Below are 22,998 nucleotides of genomic sequence, written 5' to 3'. Positions count from 1 at the left end.
AATTCAAAAAAAGGTAATTGATGATTTGGCCAGGTGGCAAAATAAGTGTAGCTTGGGCTCCTCGGGCTCCTCAGCCTACTCCCTTCCACCATTCACAGTGAGTAGTAGTGTCCAGTCCTGAAGCTGTCTGGGGACCAAGGAAAAGTCAGAGCCACGAGGATAGAGAGCCTGCTCAGTTCCTGTGACAGCATACTGATTCAGTGCTTTTCCTTGGATTAGAGCAGGTAGATCTGTCAATGTATTGTTTCCATATTTTGACCATTAAATTTTCTCAGAACATTTTGGAAAGTTCAGAAATTTAAGAACAGGAATGATGACATAAAACATTTAATCTGCAGACAATAGGACTGAGCAAGTTCAGGTCCTTAGTCAAGCAGGTCATAGTGTTAAGGTCATTTCAGGATTTCCTATCTGAAACGTCTTTTTATCATTTAAGGCATAGTTCAAAATTCCTCTTTTATGACTTTGATGAAGGTAATTTTTTTCTTGGTGTTCCTATAGCTCATAGCAGAACTTCCGCTTACAAATTCAACCTGCTCACTTCACACAAAGCTGTAAATTCTTAAAGCAAAGACTCTTTCCCTTGTCTTTTTGTGCCCCACTCTCTCAGCGCATTGCACAGCACCTAATGCATATCAGTAAATCGTTAATGGATGAATAAAAACAAAAAATAATTTGGATCATATGTGGTTTTATTGAGGTCAAAAGAAAGTTTGAAATGTACCTAAAGAGGAGGATACAAGAAAAATTTATAAAATAAGATGTTTTATGATGGCCAATAAGTTAAATGAGAGTTACCTTTAATCATGCATTTTCAAAAGATAAAAAACATTCAGTTTACAAAGTGAGAAGACTAAACATGATCATTGCTCTGTAAAGTCATTTCCTTGTCAGTGACATCAGAATGATTAAGGAACTTTGCTTTATTCCCTCTATATAATAAACTGGTATCTCTAGCTCCAAACTAGATCCTTTTCCAAGATTTATGCTGCCATATGGCTACCCTGCTTTAAAATTCTTTAGCAGCTGCTTATTACCTGTGAGATAAAAATCCAGGTGCTTTTACTGACTGACCCACTTCTCAGCCCATTGCTCTCTCTTCATTGCCACTGCAGTGTCAAGTTAAGGGGATCCAGACCCCAGACTCTTGGGAACCATTGCTTAAGTCCAGATGTTAAGCTTCACACCCTGCGTTTATTTCACACTTTCTACAAGGTGTGAATTCTGTCTTCTTCTCCATCCTTTTACGCCCATTTATCTAATTTCCACTCCTTTTTCAAGACTTAGCTTGTGCTTTTCCCTGCTTTCAGAAACTTCTCTTGACTGCTTTGTGCTTCCATTTTGTGTGAACTGTGCAATGTCCTGAGCATGTCGAATTAGTCAGTTTTATTTACTTTGAGGTAGTGAACGTATGGCTCATTTGTTTCTGTGTACCTAGCATAGTGCTTGACAGGTAGGTAGGAGTGAATGAAATGTGCATATTATAACTGCTCGATAACTATTTGCTCTCAAAAAGCCTACTAGTACCTTAAAGTCAGTATCAACAAGATGGAACCCATTATTTAAATCTCCTCAGCATCTTCTCAACTTCTCCAAACTACGCAGTAATTTCATACATCCGAGACTTGAAGCCTGAGTTGTAATTTTACTCATATTCATCAGCCCCCAAGTTTTTCTTTTTACAATTTTCTCATTAGTAGCTTTATTTTCATTAATCTATTGTTGCCCCTCCAGCGTACATAAAAAGGTTACTAGTTGTTCTTGTTCTCCCTGCTTCTAACTTCATGACTCAATTCCAGACTTATTAAACATTATTTTTACACTAATGAAACCTAGTCAATATTAAGAAATTGCAGACAAGCAAAAAAGGAGAAAATCACTCATTTTGTCCCCACTTAGAGTTAACTACAGTTAATCTTTTGTTATAGAGCCTATGTTTGTATGTATATAAAATTTTAAGATCACAATATTTGTACCATGATAACTTTCCTAAAACGGGGTTTTGAATATTCATTGCTGCCAATAATTAATAATTAAATAATTAATAATTAAATAATAAATAAATTAAATAATTAATAATTAAAAACTTGGCATTTTACAGTGTGGTGCCCATTGTACCTTACTAAAATCACTCGTACAAATGCCTTCTCACCGTTGAGGCTGTTACCTATTTTTCTTTTATTTTTTTTTCCATTTTTGTTTTGTTTTTGGCAGCCCCCTTTACCACTGAGTCACACTCCCAGCTCCTGTTTTTCAAAGTGAACTCAAGCATGAGTGCACATACTAGGGAAAAGCACTCTATCTTGCAAAGTGAACTCAGCCATGATCTTTTCCCTCATGCCTTCTGTTACCTCCCAGTCAAAAATGTCAACAGTCTTTATGCATTTTTCTCACTGTCTTGTATCTCTTGGGCTGCCTTGCCCTATACTTAATTATATAACTCTATCTCCTCCCCTTGTGAAGTTCAAATTCTGCCATGCATGGCAGTCGCACAGAAGTGAAAGTGATGGCAAAAGACTGAATGATCTCACTTAATGAAGAGATTACATATGAACTATGAAGTAGATGATGTCCTTGTCATATCAGATTTCTTATGAACTTTTTAATTAAAATTCTAGTATTCTTGAGAATATTAATAATTTTTGTCTTCTTTTAGATGTTTTCCTTTTTCCTTCTACTGGAAAACCAGTCAAGTATATCACTTCCCTGTAGGTTTCAAACCTGTTCTGTTTCTTTTTAAAATTTTATTGCTTTCTGGAAATAAAGGCATTTTACTGTAACAACCTAGGTTTGCACTATGGAGATGGCTAACCCTATGCCATTAGCAACTCCTGCTTCTTAAGCTTTGTGAGTTGCCCAAATCAAATGCTACTTTGCTTTTTCCTTGATTTTTATTATACATCCTTCATATTTGAAGAACTTGAGAGTCTTGGACAATTTTTTCTTAAATCCATAAATGTTGTGTTTCTTTGTGGGTTTCATAGCTACCAGATAACAGGCATTTTCTTTAATATTTTCAAACTCTGTCTCTGTCTTTTTGTCCCTACCTCTACCCCCTCTCTCTTGTTACTTTGCTTGTTCTCACTTTTGCTCTGTTCCCTCTCCTCTCCCTGTTATATTAGGCTCATTGCTTTTTCATTGCTTTCTAATGTTTTTTTTTTAAATAAAGTTTTTTTTTTGGTGGTACTGGGGTTTGAACTCAGGGGTTTGAACCCTTACTAGGCAGGTGCTCTACCACTTGAGCAAATCCTCCAGCCCTTAAATATATTTTTTATATTGGGGGGAATCATAGTGACAATTCTACATTGTCCCTATTGTCTCTTCCCTTCAACCCCCGCCCTGCTCTACTTAAAGCAACTGCAAGAGGTTTCTTAGTTCTATTTCATATAGGAATATGAAGTCACCTTAATTTCCTTCATTCACCTGGCCATACCTCACCACCCCATACACACACACATTGTACCTATTTTATAGTTTTGTTTTTGTCAATAATATTTAAGTTGATGTTCAAAAGGGCTTCTCACTGTGGGTATACTTTACTTTGGTCTGATCTACCCCTTCACCTCCTTTACCCCCCACCCTTTAATGCTTTTTAAATGTCGGTGAACATATTATATTTGGAGATAGCAAGCCTTTACATTTAATTGAAAATAAAGAGTGAGGGGAAAGTGAGAGGGCATGATTGGGAGGAAGTGTGGGGTTGGATATGAAGGATCAGGTACTGACAATGAAGTTGGATTTTGCTCTGTGAGGGGTGGAGGTCATTTATATCACTTCAGCCAGATAACAGAGAATAGGTATTTTAGGAGGGACCATGAGGGTAAGTACAGAAACAGAGGGATCAGTTATAAAATTATTATAACAGTCTGAGGTTAGCTTTTCTCAAAAAGATAATGCTTTTTATCTGTAGTGAAGTCAATATTCTCTGTTATATTCTAATATCATTTAAAATGCTAGTTTTTTTTAATTCTCTACAAAGAATGAATATAGAATTTTTAAGCCTGTTGAAATCATCATATGAAGGTGACTGAAGTAGAAAGGAGAAAAATAGAGAAGATGAACCAATTCGTGTTACAATACATATGTACATGGAAATGTCACAAGGAAACTCTCTGCATAGCTATCTTAAACAAACAAAATGTCTTTTTTTGTTTTTACAAAATTGGAAAATAGGAGGTTGGAACAGGTGCTGCCGTGGGGGTTGGGGAAAGGCTAATACTAGTGGGAGGGGGAAGAGTTGGGGAAAGGGTGTGGGAGGGTGAATATAGTTTAAATACTGTGTATACTTGTATGCAAATGGAAAAGTGATACCTGTTGAAATATTCTAGGACTGGGTGAAGGGGGGATACAGGAGAATGATGGAGGAGGTAAATTCAATTATGAATTAGTTATATTGTAAGAACTTTTGTGGATGCCCCAAAGTACCCTTGACTCAGCACAACAATAAAAATAAAAATATGCTAGTTTGGACAACTTTTTTTAAAACCCACAAGTAACATACAACCTGCAACTTGAAAAACCCTCATTTTCATGTATTATAATGAAGCCCTAAACAAAGATAAGGGCATCAGGTAGAGGGAAGAAATAATTGGAAATAATTAAGAAAATTAAAATAAGATAGCAATGATAACTGGATGCAGGGAAGAGCAAAGAACAGCTGAGGATTTTGGTGATGCATCAAAACAAGATACAGATATGGTGAAAAAGAGCAGTGTTAGGGTCAAAATTAGAAGTTGAGTTTCGAAAATACTATATCATGATGTCTGTAGGAGAGTTATATTAGGGAAATATGTAATGATTGAAGGTATGGAAAAAAGTTTTAGGTCTTAGCATATTAGTGATGGGAGAGCTGACAGAATTGAGGGAGGTGGCAGATACTGAGTTGAGAGAGAGAACTGGAGAGTGAATCAATTGTATATAAAACCATCATTGAGATGGGGGACTGAGGAAGCATATGCAGTCAAAGAAGTTAAGAATTAGTAGTCAAAAGCTAGCTAAGGAAAGAGATAATGTAGCTTCAAGAAAACGAGCAGTGAAATCTGTTACATGCTTCAGACAGAGGAGATAATGTCTCCTCAATTAGCAGTAGGGCTAGAAGGAAATTTGCAGTAAGTTGAGACAAAAATGGGAAGTTATAGTGGTTTGCAGATAAATCTTATTCACAGGTCAACTTTAAATTGTAGAGAATAGAGATGGTAGTGTGTTGACTGTGGCTCATTTAAGCCAAGTATGTCTTATTCAACATCTGTTCAAATTACATAGGATGTGGTACGTGTGTTGAATATACTGAAATGGCAATAGAGATAGGGCAGACCTAAACTGGGAAGTTTCAAGTAAAGTTACTTATTGGCTATTTTCTGAAATTAGAAAGCAGTCCTAAGACCTGCCAATTCCATCTCTCTAGCAGTATGGTTTTCTTTGTGTCTGCCCCATTCTTTTTTATATTCCGATTGTCTTGGTGAAACACTATTAACATCTTCAAGCCTTTTAACCACCCCCCCCCCCCGCCGCCGTTCAGATACATGGATGGCTTAGCTTTACCCTAGGTCAGCAGAACTTATACAAAAAAGTAGAACAACATGTCGTACTTGCCCATAAAAATAAACCTTTTCATAACCTGACACAAACTGATTCAATTTAAACAACTCAGTCATTTTACTTAGCATATTTTCTAGTTCTTTCCAGACTATTTACTCTAATCACCTGATTGATCTGCTTACCACAGATGCCAGAAACATAAAACTTACAGTAATGTTTACTATAATCAACTTGGGAGAAATATAGACAGATACAAATGTGCTAAGTGTAAGTTAGGTAGCTAACCTGTATGGTAAGAATTAACTGAGTTGATCACAGCCTGAACCAACTCTAGTCTTGGTACAAGTGGAATTGTGATTTGTTGGTTAAGCAATGGATTATGTAAGGACCTAAGTTCTCATTGCTGTATGTCATTTGTTTCATTTTGCTACATTGTGCTATCTCAGGAGAATTTAAGTATGGCTAGGAAAAGACAGTGGTGTGCATTAATCTTTGAGACACTGTTCTTATGCCTCTTGTTACCTATTTTGAAGTAATTACCACTTCTTGAAAGCGTCCTTCTTGAAGCCATTTTCATGCAATAAAATTAATTCATCACCTATTTCACTCTGAATATTATCAGGCAAGTTCGAAAATTTATTCTTTGGAAATTCTTACTGCAAAGTAAGTTAATTTGAGGAAATGAATTACCTAAAGTGTAATAATTACATCTAAAATGTAATTATTTCTTTCTAAAGAACTTAGCATTTGCTGTCCTTTAATGTCAGGACCTTGTATTTACTGCTTGGCTAAAATTAGTAGGCTTGTATTCTTACCTGAAGTACTGACTATGTTGCAGACAAAATAGAACAACTATCACATGATAAGGAAAAGATGCAACACTGACTGTAGCTGAATAATAACTAGAAGGTGGGCATGGCAAAGAAATGGTGATAGAAAGTGAAGTGAATGTCACCAGTGAGAAAAGCAGTAAATGGGTGAAGTAGAAATGGGGTGAAGAAGACAGAACCTCAGAAACATAAAGCTGGAGTTGGTATATTCTTCTGCAGTTGACCTCAGAGCAACTGTTATGGGAAATGCTTACAATGCCAGAGACACTGGGTGTTTTCCTGCAATTCAGGCAAAGTTTTAGGTGGCAGAGAGACAGTTAAAGTTAAGAGGCCAGGTGTGGTGGCTCACATCTTAATCTCAGCTATTTGGGAAGTAAAGGTAGCAGGACTGTACTTTGAGACCAACCACGGCAATGCTTATCTCAAAGAACAAACCAGGTGTCGTGATTCATGTCTGTAATCCCAGATATGTGGAAAGCATCGGTAGAAGGATGATCCAAGGCTGGTTCTAGGCAATAAGCATGCGACTATATCTGAAAAATAACTAAAGAAAAAGGGCTGGGTGCATGGCTCAAGTGTTAGTGTGAGTGCTTGGCTAGCAAGCATGAAGCCCTAAATTCAAACGCAGCACCATCAAATAAATAAATAAATAAATAAAATGGAAGAAAGAGAATAAAGTAAGGCAAGGAGTAGAATAGCAGGTGCTTCTGTGTTTAGTCACAAAACACTTCACAAAGTATGACTGAAAAATAACTATCCTTTGCTTTTAATTCCCTTAGGCTGCGTTTTAGGTATAAAATACCATTTTGAAACCATTTAAAATGCTGCCATCTTTTCTTAAACGTTTTGTGTTTCTGTGTTTTCTGTTTTAGCTATGAAGACGGCCAAGTCGGGGATGCAAATATCAATACACAGGAAGGGGGCATTCACAAAGAGATCCTCCGAGTAATCGGTAACCAAACTGCTACTGGTTAAAGGATCACCATAATTAACATGATTTGAAAGCCTTCCTCGGGTTCAAAGCTGGATTTTGAACAGAAGAAGATGATAAAATAATTTATTGTTATTATATAAACAAAATTAATCCTTTGAATACTGATTTTTTTTTCTTAGTATTTCTAAGTATCTCAGTAAATACCTAAAGTGGTATAAGTCTTATCGATTGTAGGGTTATGGACTCTAGTAATAAAATTAAAACAGCAACTAAAGTGGCATCTGGGTTGCATACACAATAAACAGATTGAAAACATGGCATTGTGCTGATATTTTTATATTAAATTCTTTAATTGGACATTTGGTATTATATACTGACATTTTAAGTTAATGAAATACACTTGAGAACATTTTATAATGGCTTTCAAATCTATCAGATACTGTGTAGGATGTGTGGTATCTGCACATTCTAATGTGCTATAGGATTAGTGGTATGAACATTCAAATGTTGTGGGAGGGATATTTCCTGTTTTCCTGTTTTTCCTTACTTAAAAAAAATTAGGTCCTAAAAGCAGTGCTTTGCCAAAAATTATGTAATATATGTCTCTGTAGATTCATGCATCAGGATGTGTTTTGCCCATGTGTGTGTGTTCATACATGTGTTTTTGGACAGCAGAGATGTCATAGCTGCACCATTCTATCATCCCATAAAAAGAAGGTTATTCCGTAAGTAGTAAATCTGGACATAAATCAAAACAGCCAAATTTACCATGATTTATCACAAAACATGTTTTTAGATAGTTTTTCGTTTGGTTTATTGAAAGGTTCCATTTATTAAAATTTAACTCATTTAAGGGGAACATAGCTATGCCCCTGGTGGACTAAATCTTTATTTGATGATCTTGTGTTTAGAAGAAAAGTCTCAGAATTGAAAGAAACAATATATGCTTTTTATTTCCTAAAATAGAACATTTTAAAGGTTCATTTATACCACACCAGCATTTATATATTTTTTCATCTAATACCTCTGCTTATTTTTTTCATATTGAGAAAGAAGACAAACTTTGAAGTTTCTTTTATATTAAAAGAACACAAATAAGTTGATAGAGAACAGTAACACCAGCTCTCAGCATTTCCCTTTTAAGAGTCACAAGCTAATCAAAAGCATTTCTGTTTCTTTGGGTCCTAGAGTTTTGTATTCATTCCAAGTTTTTAACTGATAGTGTTTGTTTTCCTACATGATGGATGTCTTTGGATTCAGGCCATTTGTGAAAGCAGTTTAATTAGTGAGTCTGCCACCGTTCAAACCCTGAGTCGAGGCTCATATCTGATTTTAATTTATGTAGAAAGAAAATGACTACAAGTGTATAGTCATTTGCAAGTATAATGTGATCATTTCTGTGTTTATTTCTTTGTCTGGCATAACGAGCGAGAAAAAAGGTCATACATAATGTCAAGGGTTGCAGTTTAGGAAGTATTTACTAATCATTCGTTTTTCTTATACTGTAAATAAGTGATATGCCACTTATTCTGCAAAAAATAGACTTGAAGAGGTTGAGATACTAATCATTTTGTTAGTATCTACTTAAAACATTGGTTTCATTTTGACTTGAGCCTCTAACTCAGGACCAGACTGAAGAATAATGTTAACATGTCAAGGCCAATTTTGTGTTCTTTGGCCAGTGATTGTTAGACTTTATGTGGGACAAGAGTATCCCTTGCTTCATCCACCAAGACTCCCCAAGTTTCATAAATCATTGTGACTATGCTTTAGAAAACTATTTAGGCAGCAAAAATTTTTTTAATTGTCTGGGACATTCTGTACATGCCATAAATAAGAAGATACAATACCAGGATCTGAGAGTGAACAGTGTTAGAACCCCACTCCTCAGGCCACTAGGATGGCTGAGGTAACTTCCAGAAACTCCCAGCCTAATTGAAAAGCCACTAACCTAGTCAATTATGACATTTTGATTTCAGTGATCTGTAGGGAATATAGTCCTAGACTGACCTGGAAGAGTAACTTAGAGACAAAGGAGATTATTTAGAGGAGGAACAACTGGCATAACATATAAAAACTTCTACTGCCAATTTAAGGAAAATGTACATGTACCTATCTGAGAAAGGAAAGTAGCTGTTAGGTTAGTGCCCATTAAATATAACAAAGCAATAGACATTTTTTTTGATGATTAAATAAAATACCTTGTAATGATCACTAATTGAGTTGTATTACAACATATAATGACAGAATTTGTTTCCAAAAATAATGTAAAAGCTTTTGTAAGCAGATAGTCTTAGACGAGCCAATCTTTTTTTTTTTGAACTTTTTGAAGTTGAGAATACGATGATATATTAATAAAGATGCTTATCTTTATTTCTACAGAATCTAATTTCTATTAGTACCATTAGTTAGTAAGTAAATATCATACTTCTAAAATATGAGTAGGTCCTTAAAATTCAGTTTTAACCACTATCATCATGCCTTGATTCAGTCATCCTATTAAGATACTGTCTCTTGACTTATTTGATGATTCCAAACACTTGTTATTGTATTGTCTTTCAATATCCACTGGAAATCTTTTCACCGGTGTTTTATAATAGGTGTTATTAATTCTGTAGCCATTGCTACTAGATATTAACCCAGTGAACAAAGGCAGTCATTTATTTTCACTTATGAAGTAGGGAAAGAGGACCCTTAATTTATTAGTCCTACTTTTTTTTGCATTGCTGATTTTTGTAAATGTTTCACTAAGAATAATTTGTTCTCTTTGTCTGTATAAAAAAGAAGAAAATGATTGAATGTTTCAGAAGAGAAAACAGTAAGAATGCTTGATGGTAAGGCACTTTTGGTGTGCCTTCAAGTGCACTATGTTGCAATGAATTTTATTTTTGTTGCCTAGTAAATCTCATTCAAATGTTGGATTGGATTTTTGATTTTAAGAGCAACACATCCTTAAAGTTACTGCCATATACTATGTTGTGTAAAAAATGAACCCAAGCTGCTGTGGATGCTTCTCATTGAAAATTTTAAGAATTTACAGAAGAAATTCCTCAATTTTCTTCTCCTTTGCTTAAAGAAAGAAAACCTTTAATTGGCAAATTTGTGAAACTTATAATTTGTATCACCAAAAGAGTTTAAGCTGTATTTTCTGTAATAATATTTTTAAAACCAATACTTGTCTTAGGATATGGCGTTTCAGAAAGTTTTCAGGAAAAATTGATCTTCTGTGTTAAAGAGTATGGATAAATTTCATCAGATAGTAATTTAATGTCATGAAAAGCCATTCAACTATGTACCATCTATCGTCTAAATAAATATGGATTCCATGGTGACATTTGAAGCCTATTTAACAAACATTATGATGTCCTATTATCCTGCTGAATTCTTCATTATAACACTACCTCAAAACTAATGAGAGACTGCTTGTCAAGGTAATTGGGTTTCCAGTATAAGGAACAAATAAACTTTTACAAGAAGTAATCATCAAATAATTCAACTGTTAGAGATGACCATGCTGATATTGTCAGCTGCTTCTTAACTCTGTCATGACAGGAACATGAATATTTTGTCACTAGTGATTGACATGGTTAATACCCAATGAGTCATTTGAAAGGGTTTCAAGTGGCATAATTTGAAATTAATTCATTTTAAAGTTGGTTTTCTACATGGGCCAATTTTATGTCTATTCTCCTAAAGCCACAAACAGTTGCCCACTGTAAAGAGTTAAAGGGTTTAAAAAACCTAACTGCTATGCCAGAATGGCAGACTGAATATTCAAGTATTCTGGCATTTAATGCCTGCTTAATTTTGGTTAGATTCTATATGGATTTCATGTATATTGAAATCTATATGGATTTCATGTATATTATCACCCAGTAAAATTTTTCTTGGGGATTTTGTACACACTATGAAATATAGGATAGGTTTTTGTAGGTCAGAAGTATTTCAAGTAGTTTGTAGACATATCCATGAGTGTGAAAAAGCTGTGTTAAAGAATAGATACAATACACATTTACCAGCAAGTCCATAAAAATAGTGCTTATTTAACATAGTCAATATAATTTAATGTTCTAAAAATAATTTCTTCAACCTGCCCAGTATTTAATGTATCATTTGAGATTTCAAAAAATGCAGCCATTCCTTTATGTAAACATTAAGATATGCCTATGTTTCTTTAACTACACAACCTCTTTACAATAAATTTGTTGACTTTTGTGCACAAAATAGTATTGCAACCTGCTATTTAGCCTTTGGTGCCTTAGAGTTATTATAAATATTTAACAATATGTACATAATGTAAATACTGCCAAGAGATCACTAAGGCCAGATATTTTCTCTATTCACTTTTTATTGACTTGCTTTCTATTGCTACTTAAGCCTCTTTTATCCAGCTTTGTAATAGTTCTAACATTGTAGCCAATGTAAATGTTTACTTTCAATAAATCTGAATTTGTTCAACAAATATGGTATATGTGGGCACTATTTTGAAGAGTTGGGGAGAACCTAGGTATTCTTTTTGACGAATTTTGCTCCTGGAAGGTCTCAACAAACTCTAAAGATGATGTTTTCCTTTTCATTTAAAATTTTTTTTTAATAAGGTGGGGTGGTGGTGGAAGAAGAAGCTCTCACCGGTATTCCCCATATACTTGGAATAGGTTTAATTGGTCAATGAGGGTGCCATTTTAATTTCAAATCCTGTCAAGAAGTATAGTATATTTTGTATGTTTTTGTTTACAAGGTATGGGCATAATATCAAAACGAGCATTTCAGTGGAACTGTACCAAATTTTCTAAGTATTTCTAACCTGATTAGTAATTGGGAAATGATTTTTAAAGCACCAGTTTTTTACAAAATAACATCTCATTAACTGAGTAAGACATTCGTCCATAAATAAATATGGTTCTCTAAACACAGTAAAAGTAAATATTTATGAGGAGCTAAGTTTATATTTTCATAAGATTTTTTTTTTTTTTGCTCAGAATACATTTATAGTTGAGAAATTTTAAACAGAACGCTGCTGTTTTGTAGAGTTGATGTCAGGGAGCCTAAAAGTTCATGTTACAAATCTAGTAGGCATCTTGCAGTCAGTGTAAGGACCAGGCAGTGTTAAATTTGTGCTGCCCTTAAGGAACCTTCATTCTGTTTGAGAAAATTAGGCCAGTTTGGAAATAACTCAAAAATAGCACGAGGCTAGTGCTGCTAAGTGGAAAAGGCAAATGCACTGCTTGGGGAAGAAACAAATCATGTACCTCATAAAGTGAGGAAAATACCATCATGGTATTTTCAGGACCCTTGATATGCAACATTCTGTCCCTAGCCTTAGGGCTTTTAAGCAACAATGAAAAGAAAATTGACACATTAAGGAAAATAAATGTTAAAAATCCTGAGTGAGCCTATAACAACTTTCGTTATTTTTGAATTCATTGAAATGAAAACTATTCCCAATGATATTTTTGATTTTTAACTTGGAATTTGGTATTTTCATTTACTTCTTTATCAAACACTTTTCACAGTTCTTTAACAAAATCTAATACTCTAGCCCTTATACTGGTTATCATTAGACTTTTCACAAATATTTCTAGGATAACTGAAATCAAGACCCTTTTTGCTTTCTTATTGTTAATACATATAATTGAAGGCACATAATTTCTCTTGCTGATTCTTCAACATTTTGATGATTTTTATTTTATAGGTCAGTTTGAATGACTGGAGCTATCATTCTCTTGGGTACTTATCTGCCTTTTCTCCTCATAGAAGCTGGTCAGAGTATAGTTCTAAATTTTAGATTAATTTACTTCTCTTAGTTCTCCCCACTTCGCCTTTTAATGACCATAGCAAATCTGATAAAAGCACCTATGCTTTTGAAAACCAACCCAGGATTCTCCATTGGATGGCCAATATTAAGAATGACCAAAACTTTGTTGAATATTTAGCCTCCCAAAAGGTTGGGTTCCTCTTTAATTACTTCATACAGCAGTAACTTATAACTTTATCTGAGATGGCTAACACTTGCAAAGATATCAAACATACAGGCAGTATAAAATTCGTGCATTAAATTTCGTGTAAGAAATTTTTCATTAGGATTTTTTATGTAGCACTTCATAATGTAGAAAATACTTTCACGTACTTTTTCTTTTTTTTTTTTTCTTTTTCTTTTATTATTCATATGTGCATACAAGGCTTGGTTCATTTCTCCCCCCTGCCCCCACCCCCTCCCTTACCACCCACTCCGCCCCCTCCCTCTCCCTCCCCTCAATACCCAGAAGAAACTATTTTGCCCTTATTTCTAATTTTGTAGAGAGAGTATAAGCAATAATAGGAAGGAACAAGGGTTTTTGCTGGTTGAGATAAGGATAGCTATACAGGGCGTTGACTCACATTGATTTCCTGTGCGTGGGTGTTACCTTCTAGGTTAATTCTTTATGAACTAACCTTTTCTCTAGTACCTGTTCCCCTTTTCCTGTTGGCCTCAGTTGCTTTTAAGGTATCTGCTTTAGTTTCTCTGTGTTGAGGGCAACAAATGCTAGCTAATTTTTTAGGTGTCTTACCTATCCTCACCCCTCCCTTGTGTGCTCTCGCTTTTATCATGTGCTCATAGTCCAATCCCCTTGTTGTGTTTGCCCTTGATCTAATGTCCACATATGAGGGAGAACATACGATTTTTGGTCTTTTGGGCCAGGCTAACCTCACTCAGAATGATGTTCTCCAATTCCATCCATTTACCAGCGAATGATAACATTTCATTCTTCTTCATGGCTGCATAGAATTCCATTATGTATACATACCACATTTTCTTAATCCATTCGTCAGTGATGGGGCATTAAAATAACTGAAATATGTTAGTAAGTATCCTTGCCAAAGAAGTCCCTATGGTCAGAACTAGTACCAGGGTTTCTGAGTCCCATCTCTAAGGTATTTCTAATAAATTAGGTATATTATTACTGAGATTTCCAGGTCAGCAAATAGATAGCAAAGGTAACAATTATAGCAGACCAGTATGACAAATCTTTGAAGAGAGAGATCTGATTGCCTTGAATTCTTTGTCAGGGAAATGTGAAACAGAAGTGCATAGGTGGGATATGATTTTATTCTAGAGAGTTCCAAAAGAAGGGAGCCCACTCGGATATAATTGGCAATGGGAAAAATCATTGTTAGCCCTTAGGTGAGTGGCATCATAAAAGTGGGATTTTGGAAACATGTTGGCAACTTTTATTCAGAACGGGTTTCTGAGAAAGGTAGAAAACGAAGACATGTTAGAAATCTGTCATATAAATAGACAGGAATGAAGGCCTAGAGAAGAGGAAATGAGAAAGAGAATGGGTGTAAGAGAATCGGAACATGATTTAGGGAAAAACAATCAATTAGGGAACAAAAGACCCAGTTTGTATGCTAAGAGATACGGTATAAATTGAAAGGAGTTTCCCCACTGATTTTCTTCTGAAGATCATGAAGATTCTCCAATATCTTATGTATTCGGAAAACACTGATTGAAGACCAATGGCGTGGTGATGGTATCTCCACAGCCTTCTGCTATGTGAAGGGAAGGGATATTCTGAACTATGTAGATACATGTCTGGAAATTAACCTCCCTACACCATAAAACTGGGCTTGCTAAATAGTTTGATCTGTCAGAGAACAATGGCAATAGTTCAGTTAAGTGTCATCCTTTCCAAGACCTATCAAGCTGTCAAATCGTGTGATGAGTAACCATGGTCTGGTCCCTGCTTCTCTCTCTTTCCTCTCCAGCCTCGTTTTGTACCATCGCAGTCCTTACACTCAGCATTAGAACTGTATGAACTATTGGCAGTTGGAAGAGCCTGTCACATCCTCTCATGTGCTTTTCCTCCAGCCCACTTCCTTCTCCAACTTCTTAACCCTCAATGTATTTTCACTTCTAAAACCTTCTTCCAAGCTGGGCATGGTGACAGTTGCCTGTAATCCCAGCACTTGAGAGTCTGAGGCAGGAGGATCTTGAATTCAAAGCCAGCAGGCTACTTAGCAAGACTCTGTCTCAAAAAAAAAAAAAAACAAGCAAGCAAGCAAACATAAACAGAAAAACAATTACAAATAAGATCTTCCCAATATAGACCAGATAATCTTTGTAACTCTTCACATGGTATCTGACAAGAGCTCATCTATATCACTTAGCACCCAGTGTTGAAAAGGCTTATCAATTTGTCTGCTTATTTTCTCTGATCCTCCTTTTTTCAAACCACCGGGCACAGGTTATTTACATTACCTACTAAATGTTTATCACTTAGTGAGACACACATCCATACAAAATTAGAAATGTCTATCTGATAAAGATGGTCTTCAAACTAAGTCACATTAGGACTGGAAATAATTAGGGTATTATCTTTTAATTGATAAGTCTAAATAAATACCACTGGGGAAAAATATAATAAGCCAAAGCTGCTATCCTCATCCTCCTCATCTTCCTGAGCCCCAAATCTATTTTCTATTTTCTGTTACCCTTAAAGTATATATTTTCATCTTAACTTCAAGTTCCTAGACTGCAAGGTCATTTTAAGGGCCCAGAATGAAACAAAACCAGATCCATACAAATTTATAATTTAATGTCAGTAATTTGCATAACTGAAAGATCATTGCTTTGCTAAATAATTACCTTAAATAATGAGCTTCCCTGGCATATTTAAGAGTTCATTTACAGGTCATTAACTACTTGACATACAAGAAAGTAAGATACTTTAAGCTATACTACTAATATTGCCAATAAAAATAAATCAGTAATGGAATTAAACACATCTATAATTATAAGTCAATAGGCAAATAAGGTTTCTTCCAAAAGAATTGCATTCTAACATGGTATAAATTGTAACAAACCTGAGTTTTATTACACCTACTACTCTGTGACATGTAACTTAATTTTTGCAGCTGTGTAATTGGAAGCATTTGTATTCTTTATGTGTTTCCTGGTTGACTTCTGGGCTACATATTTCTTAATAGTTGTAAGTTTACAGCAAAGTCAATTTTCTAGTTCTATTATACTGCAGCCCTGGTTTAGCTTTCTGCAGTTCATTATTTGGAGTACTTTTTCCTTGAGTTACTGCCTCTTGCAGATCTACCCATAATTCAAAGTCAAGCTCATGTACCTTCAAGTCCATGAATACTTACTGGATCATCCAGCCATAAAAAATATCTCTCTGCTCCAAATACCCACAATACTTTGGAGTTCTGTTGAAGGCCTCATTTAAAGTTATAAGTCAAAAAAGAAGAAGCATTTCTAAACACTACCGTAAGCAGTATTCTCTTTGTTAATGTTATGTTTGGTTGCTTAAACTTAATTTATTAAATACTTGGCATTTAATTTTTAAAAACAATGTAATAACATTTTACATTTCTATTAGGGTTTATTGAAGAAAGTGACAAAAGAGTGAGTCCAGCCACGCTGAACTGAAGGTGGTCATAATCTTTATTCCTTTCTTTAATACCTCCTCCACTTCTATCCCACTAGGATGATTCAGGGGAATACAGGGCGGAGTTTCATTGGGCTCCATACTATAACAATTTGATTAATAACAGATGCACTACTTCCATGATCTCAGGGGAGTTTTTCCTTCATTTGTTGAGGGTGAATGATACCTCTCAAATGTTGGATGTGTCAAAAAGCATCTGACAGCTGCACAGCTCACCTTTTATTGCACAGTTTTTTAAAATATGGATAGTCAAAGATTAAATTTATGACATGTTGAATTTTTTCTATTATCTCTCTGATGTCTTTTATTGGCATTAAGTATGATAGTTCAGTTTGTGTGATTCTGAGAATGAGGTATAGGAGGGTATGCCAGCACATTTTCTCATTAAAATAACATGGTGATCCCTTACTATCTTATCTCCATTCCCAAAGTCACCATGTTGAAAAACACTTTTCTTGCCTACCACATCCATACAGTCCACAAGAACTGTCACGTCTTCTTCCAAAAAAATCTCTGACCCCTGGGATAGCTACATTATTTGTCAGCTTTAATATTTTGTTATCACTTCCAAACACTTTTTTTACTCTATGAAATGTACTGTGCTCTGACAAGTATCCTTTAGAAGTTCATGTTTCATCTCAAGACATGATGAAAAGACTGTACAGTTTGTAAGAGAATGCATATAAGAGGCATTTACAATCCAGTATGAGGTATGGCATCAGAGGTTAGGAATCCCCTCATCAAGATACTGTCCTGCTGTACAGATACTGTGATTTCCATTATCAAATGGACCACATCTCCTAGTATAGCGTTTAAGACTTCTACAATGAAGGTTAACAGTTTTCCATCTTCATTTATGTATGATAAAAGCCATTTGATGTACCTTTACTTTCAGATAAGCCAGGATCCCCCATTAATTCCTGAATTGAGCACTGGAATCTCTTAATTCTATGCTTTTCCTCACCATATTTCCCTTTGATTCAAATAATTCAACCCATTTTCTCTGCCATATCAACTGCTTTTAACTCTGTAACATCTCAAAAGAAATCTTACTTTTTCTCTGAAGACTTTCCACATGTAATCTCTTCTACACAATCTCATAGCTACTAACTTGAAAACTTCTTAGGGACCCCATCACTTTTTTCTCTAATAACAGTATCAGGCTTGTCACATTTCTTCCTCTAGACTGGAATCTCCTCAGAGTAAGAAGTTGTGTATATTTTTATGACTTGGTATCTTCCACAACTCAAGTTAAGCTAGCAGCAAATATTTTTGAATAAAGTAACAAATGTAATTTGAAAACTTTGTAGGCAAAGCAATATTATTGTATGCTACAGGCACCTTCTTAAGCAATTTCTGCCTTTTCACTCCAATAGTACCAAATTGCAAACTGAAGGTAGGTACTATACGTATATTCTGTTTCGCAAATTCAGTAATGCAAAATAGCTGACTTTGTGCTAATAGCAACTGGCCATCTCCTCCTCTTCTCACTCCCATATTGAACCACAATCTGATCCTGGTTGATCTCTCTTCTTATTTTGCCTTGAAAGTACTGCTATGTGGTACCTTCCTCATAACCCATTTCTTATATCAGAGCCTGCCCAGGGATGGTCAGCTTTAGCATGTTTTGTTGGCTACAGAGTGAAATGAAAAGGGGAGAGCAAACCCTTACCACTCTGCTTTCTCTTAGAGCTGTGTAACCTTCAATCTCCACTGGTTCTTCTCCTGGTCCTCATTAGGCACAAACTTTCTTTTTCTGAAATTCTGATGAGCTCCACTAAAACAGAAATTGATGTTGATATTGGATAAAGGTACTTCATTCCTTTGGGTATCCACGTGCTATTTTTTTTCTATAGGTGAAAAGAGGATTGGGAAGTGGCCCCTAATAGGTTGATGTCTTAAACATTAGAAAAATCCTTGGAAGACCAAGATCTGCCATAGTTTCCTTTTATTGATACGGGGTGAGGTAATAGTTACCAGGAGAGAAGCAAAGAGGCTGGATTTCTTTCCATTCACAACCAATAGATGAAAGGAGTACAGGTCATTACAGCAGTGAGGGAACATGGAGAACAAGGTGGCCGCTCAGATAATCTGGGAGTCATCTACAACTGAGAGCATCAAGAGAAACTTGCTTTGTAGTCCCATAGAAGCCCCACATTGACCCTAATTCTGTGCCATTTACTTCCCATGCTGTTTTTTTTTTTTTATGAACAATCTTGATTTTGTTGTTGTTTAAGTTGGAGTCTCCCTATACAGCCCAGACTGGCCTCAAACTCAGGATCCTCTTTGCTCAACCTCCTGAGTACTGGAGACACCATACCCAGCAATATTGAGCTATTGTTTCAATGCTCAGTAACTTACTTAGTCCTCTCTGTAGCTCTGTGGTTATTTCTTTCAGTTCATCTAGCTCTTCAAGACATGATTAGCTGCTGCTTTTCCTAATTATTTGTAACCTATACAAATGATCATTTTTCCTCAGCATGACTATAACCAAACGTTTACCCATACCCCCCACACTCCAAGCATATTGTCAAAAAACATCAGTCTGGAAGATGACAAGGTGAGAGGTTAGCCAAATTGGGTGGTGACACTATTGACAAGGTGTCATGAGGGTTTTCAAATATAGGGTGAGCAAGGTAAACACAACATAGGAATTTAGATATCCAGCACCATTTTCGTGTTGTCTCCAATAGCAGAGATCGACATGAAATGTTTTTAATGACATTTAGTAAAGGTGGGAAAGACAAGAGGTGCAATATGAAGTCCAGGATACAGGATAGGGACCTCTCCTAATAACAGAACTATCTAGTGTGCTCAGTTTGTCAAAGAAAACCTATTCCTTTATAAGCCATTTGTTTTCCCTCAAAATGCAGGCTGGAGAACTGGGCACCAAGTATGATCTAGACATGAACTGTGCTGGACTTTTTTGTGGGATTTCTAGACCCTGCATAATTTGACTTCTACCATCACTCCAGTCTTATCTCCCATTGTCTTCCCCTCCCAATGCCCTGATTCAATTATTTTTCTTCTTCATTTTATTTTTTGTTCCTTCAGCACATCAAAAGCCCCCTTTCTCTCATGAGGCTGTCAAGGTTTCCTTGTTGCTCAGAAGATTCTCTTCCTTCTTCCTACCAGTTTCCTACCCTATCTCTTACAGGCTCCAGCTGCCCCCTCAATTCTTTCCAGACTGTCATCTGGATTGTTTAGTGATACTTTGAGGTTTTGTCTCCCTAATATTTTGCAAAGTTCTGTGTAGAAAAAGATGCCATTTCTACATTAGATTTCTGCAAAGTTCAGCATGCAATAAGCACTCAATAAGTAATTATTGACTGGGTAAACTGAATTGACTGGTTCATTGAGTGTTAAGAGAATGAGAAACTTAAGGTTTGAAGAAGATTGGATATGCATTCAAAAATATCTGTATTAAAATGACTTTATTTTGACTACTTCTTTGCTCACACAGCACATGGATATACTTCTGCTTGAAGTTGTTTCACTAATTTAACTATTTACATTGATGCCTCTGTGTTTTGTGAGGTTAAGGCCCTGGAGTTGTTCATCTGTCTCATATGCCTTAGGCCAGTGCTTGCTACAGAGTAGGCAATCAATATACCCTAATAATGAGCTAGTCATGTATGGAAGAAATGAATTAAGTGAAAACAACAAAATCAAATTTAGAGGCTTCTAAGCAATGTCTACTCAAGCCTGTTAGAAAATTATGTTTTATGCTGAAAATAGTCTTGTGAACCTCTGTAAAGAAATACATCCCTGGGGCAAGGATAGTGTTAGGATTTGGGTACTGGGGGAAAGGAGGGGTGGGACTCCCAATCAATAGTATCTACAGGAGAACCTTCTTGGGAGCAGAAATGCTTAGGGTATGCAGCATTAGAAAAGAAGAGTGGTTTACTGTCAACTTTATTCCCTCTGGTGCCTGGATTTGTTTCATACTTTGGTCTACTCTATACCTAATTTAAATTTGCTTTTCTCATCTCTGTTTTCTTCCTGTATCTTCTCTATTCTCCCATTAAACTCCAGTTACCTGGAAATGCATGCTGAAGTGGATAGAGAGTGAGAGAGCCAGGAAACAAACTAGAAACTGAGGTGTTGTATGGAGTGCCAATTATCCCTGGTTGAAATTAGGGCATTTTTACAGGGCCCTGGTGGCTTATGCCTACAATCTTAGGTACTTGGGAGACTGAGATATGGTCTGGAGGATAGAGATTCAGGCAAAAATTTGGGAGACTTTATTGCAACAGAAAAAAAAGGTGTGGTGGCATGTTCCTGTCAGCTATTGCAGGAAGTGCAAAATAGGAGGATCACGGTCCAGGCCAGCCTGGGCAAAAAATGAGACCCTATTTCCAAAACCCAGAGCAAAAAGAGCTGGAAGCATGGCTCAAGTTAGAATGCCTGCCTAGCAAGTGCAGGCCCTGAGTTTAAAAAAAACCCAGTTACTGCGGGGAGAGAGAGAGAGAGAAAGAGAGAGACAGAGAGAGAGAGAGAGAGAGAGAGAGAGAGAGAGAGAGAGAGAGAGAGAGAGAGAGAGAGAGAGAGAGAGAGAGAAAGAAGGGGAAAAGGAGAGGGATGGGAAGGGAAAGAGAGAGGGAGAGAAAAGAAGAAATGGAAGGGAGGGTGGGACAGAAAAGAAGGAAAAAAAGAGAAGAAACTAGAGCATTTTCTAATTGGGTAAAATAAGCAATATGAGGCATTACACTGCATTTGAAGACAGCTTTAAAACGGTAAGCAGCTTCTGTGGCCCAGATCATGTGCTGGGCACTGGGTAGATACAAAGGTGAGGGTGTCTTACTCCTTGAACTTCGACTGTGTGTGCTCTGTGTAGGGTTTGATAATAATGATTGCTAGCACCCATTTCACATGTCTTATCTCATTTAATAATTGAAATGACTTTTGAAGTTTCTACCATTATTATCCCCACTTTACATATTAGAAGATTAAGGCAGAAATGCACAGGAATTTACAGAAGGTCACATAACCAGTGAGTGATGGAACCAACATTGGGCAGCTCAAGCTCACACTCTTAACTGATTCGTAATTTTTGTTTCCCTCACCCTCTGCTCAGAACAGTTCAGTTCAAGTTGGTAAACTAGTTGGTATGCAGCCCTTTAAGCTATTTTGGCATTTAGAATGGCCCAGAAAAAGACCTTGGCCAGTGACTGAATTCTTATAGGAATGAGAGGAACATCTGCTAATATAAATGCTACTCACAACACTTGAAGACTGCTGCCAACAAGTTCAGCAGAATCTTGGAAATGTCTGCTCTAGAAGAGTTTAAGGTCAGTCCTGCAGTGCATCCCATGCTCAGTCTACAGAAAGGAAATCCAGTGCTCTGTTCACTGAATGGTGAGGGCAATCCTCAGGACTATGAAGCCTTGGAACAATACCATATTTATGAGGTATAAAAGCAAAAGCCCACAGATAATATAGTATATTCATAGAACTCAGGTATCTGCATGTAAGGTGCAAGCTACACTGTTTACTTGATATTCAGCTTTAAACCTGCTATCAAAAGTGGTTCTTCTCATGAAGCAGTGTATCAGTGTTGTGGAGGGAATCAAGATAAGGTAAAGAGTATTTATCTTGTATGGTTTGTTTTTTTCAGCAATTAAGGCAATCGACATTATGTGAAACCTCTATATAAGGAGTTAGAAATGCAGAGATAAAACAGAACGAAATGTTCATACTATTGACATGTGGACAGAGAAATTTTATCTGGTTTTTCTGAAGGCATTCTTGCCTTCAGATCCATTCTGCACTCTTGCTGCTCTGTGCTGTATCACTGGGGGAACTGAAGCAGACTGTGTTTCTCATGCTCCTATATTAGCTGATTTTCAAATAGGCTTGAATGATAGGAGGCACTAACAGTAGTTTGAAGAACAGGAAAAGGGAGAAGCTGGGTGGTTCTCTCTGAGTTTGTTCCTCTGGTAGGCTGTAGACCAAGAGCTATTGCTCCTCCATGGCTGTATCTGGCTCTTGTGGGAAGGTTGCCATGGTACTAGCTTCTAAAGGGTGACCCTGGCCCTTGGGCTTTTGTAACACTACCCATTCCAACCTCTCTCCTCTTGGGATGTTTGTTGTCTCCTGAAATTATTAATTTGGGGGCTGCTTCCCCATGTCCTGTTTGAATTCAGATCTTCCCCATCATCTGTGTTAAATTTCTTTTTATAAATATGCAGTGTTTAAAAAAAATTTGATCTTCACTAATGTAACTGCCCTGTTCCTTGTGTCTAGAACAGAGCCTACC

At 36.3% G+C, this 22,998-nt stretch overlaps 1 protein-coding gene across 2 annotated transcripts in view; it reads left to right on the top strand.

Moving 5' to 3' along the window:
- Parp8 (poly(ADP-ribose) polymerase family member 8) overlaps positions 1-11,764 on the top strand; it is a 143,616-nt gene extending 131,852 nt beyond the window's left edge. For both annotated transcript variants that reach the window (XM_074077508.1, XM_074077509.1), the window contains one exon: positions 7,241-11,764. In XM_074077508.1, coding sequence (XP_073933609.1) covers positions 7,241-7,343 — 103 coding nt within the window. In that variant the 3' untranslated portion in view covers positions 7,344-11,764. The remainder of the gene's footprint in view (positions 1-7,240) is intronic.
- Positions 11,765-22,998: the final 11,234 nt, after the last annotated feature.

Source organism: Castor canadensis, chromosome 6 (genome assembly GCF_047511655.1).
Source record: "Castor canadensis chromosome 6, mCasCan1.hap1v2, whole genome shotgun sequence".
Lineage (NCBI taxonomy): Eukaryota > Metazoa > Chordata > Mammalia > Rodentia > Castoridae > Castor > Castor canadensis.
Note: the sequence above shows the minus strand (reverse complement) of the source record. Positions and strands in the feature narration are given on the sequence as shown.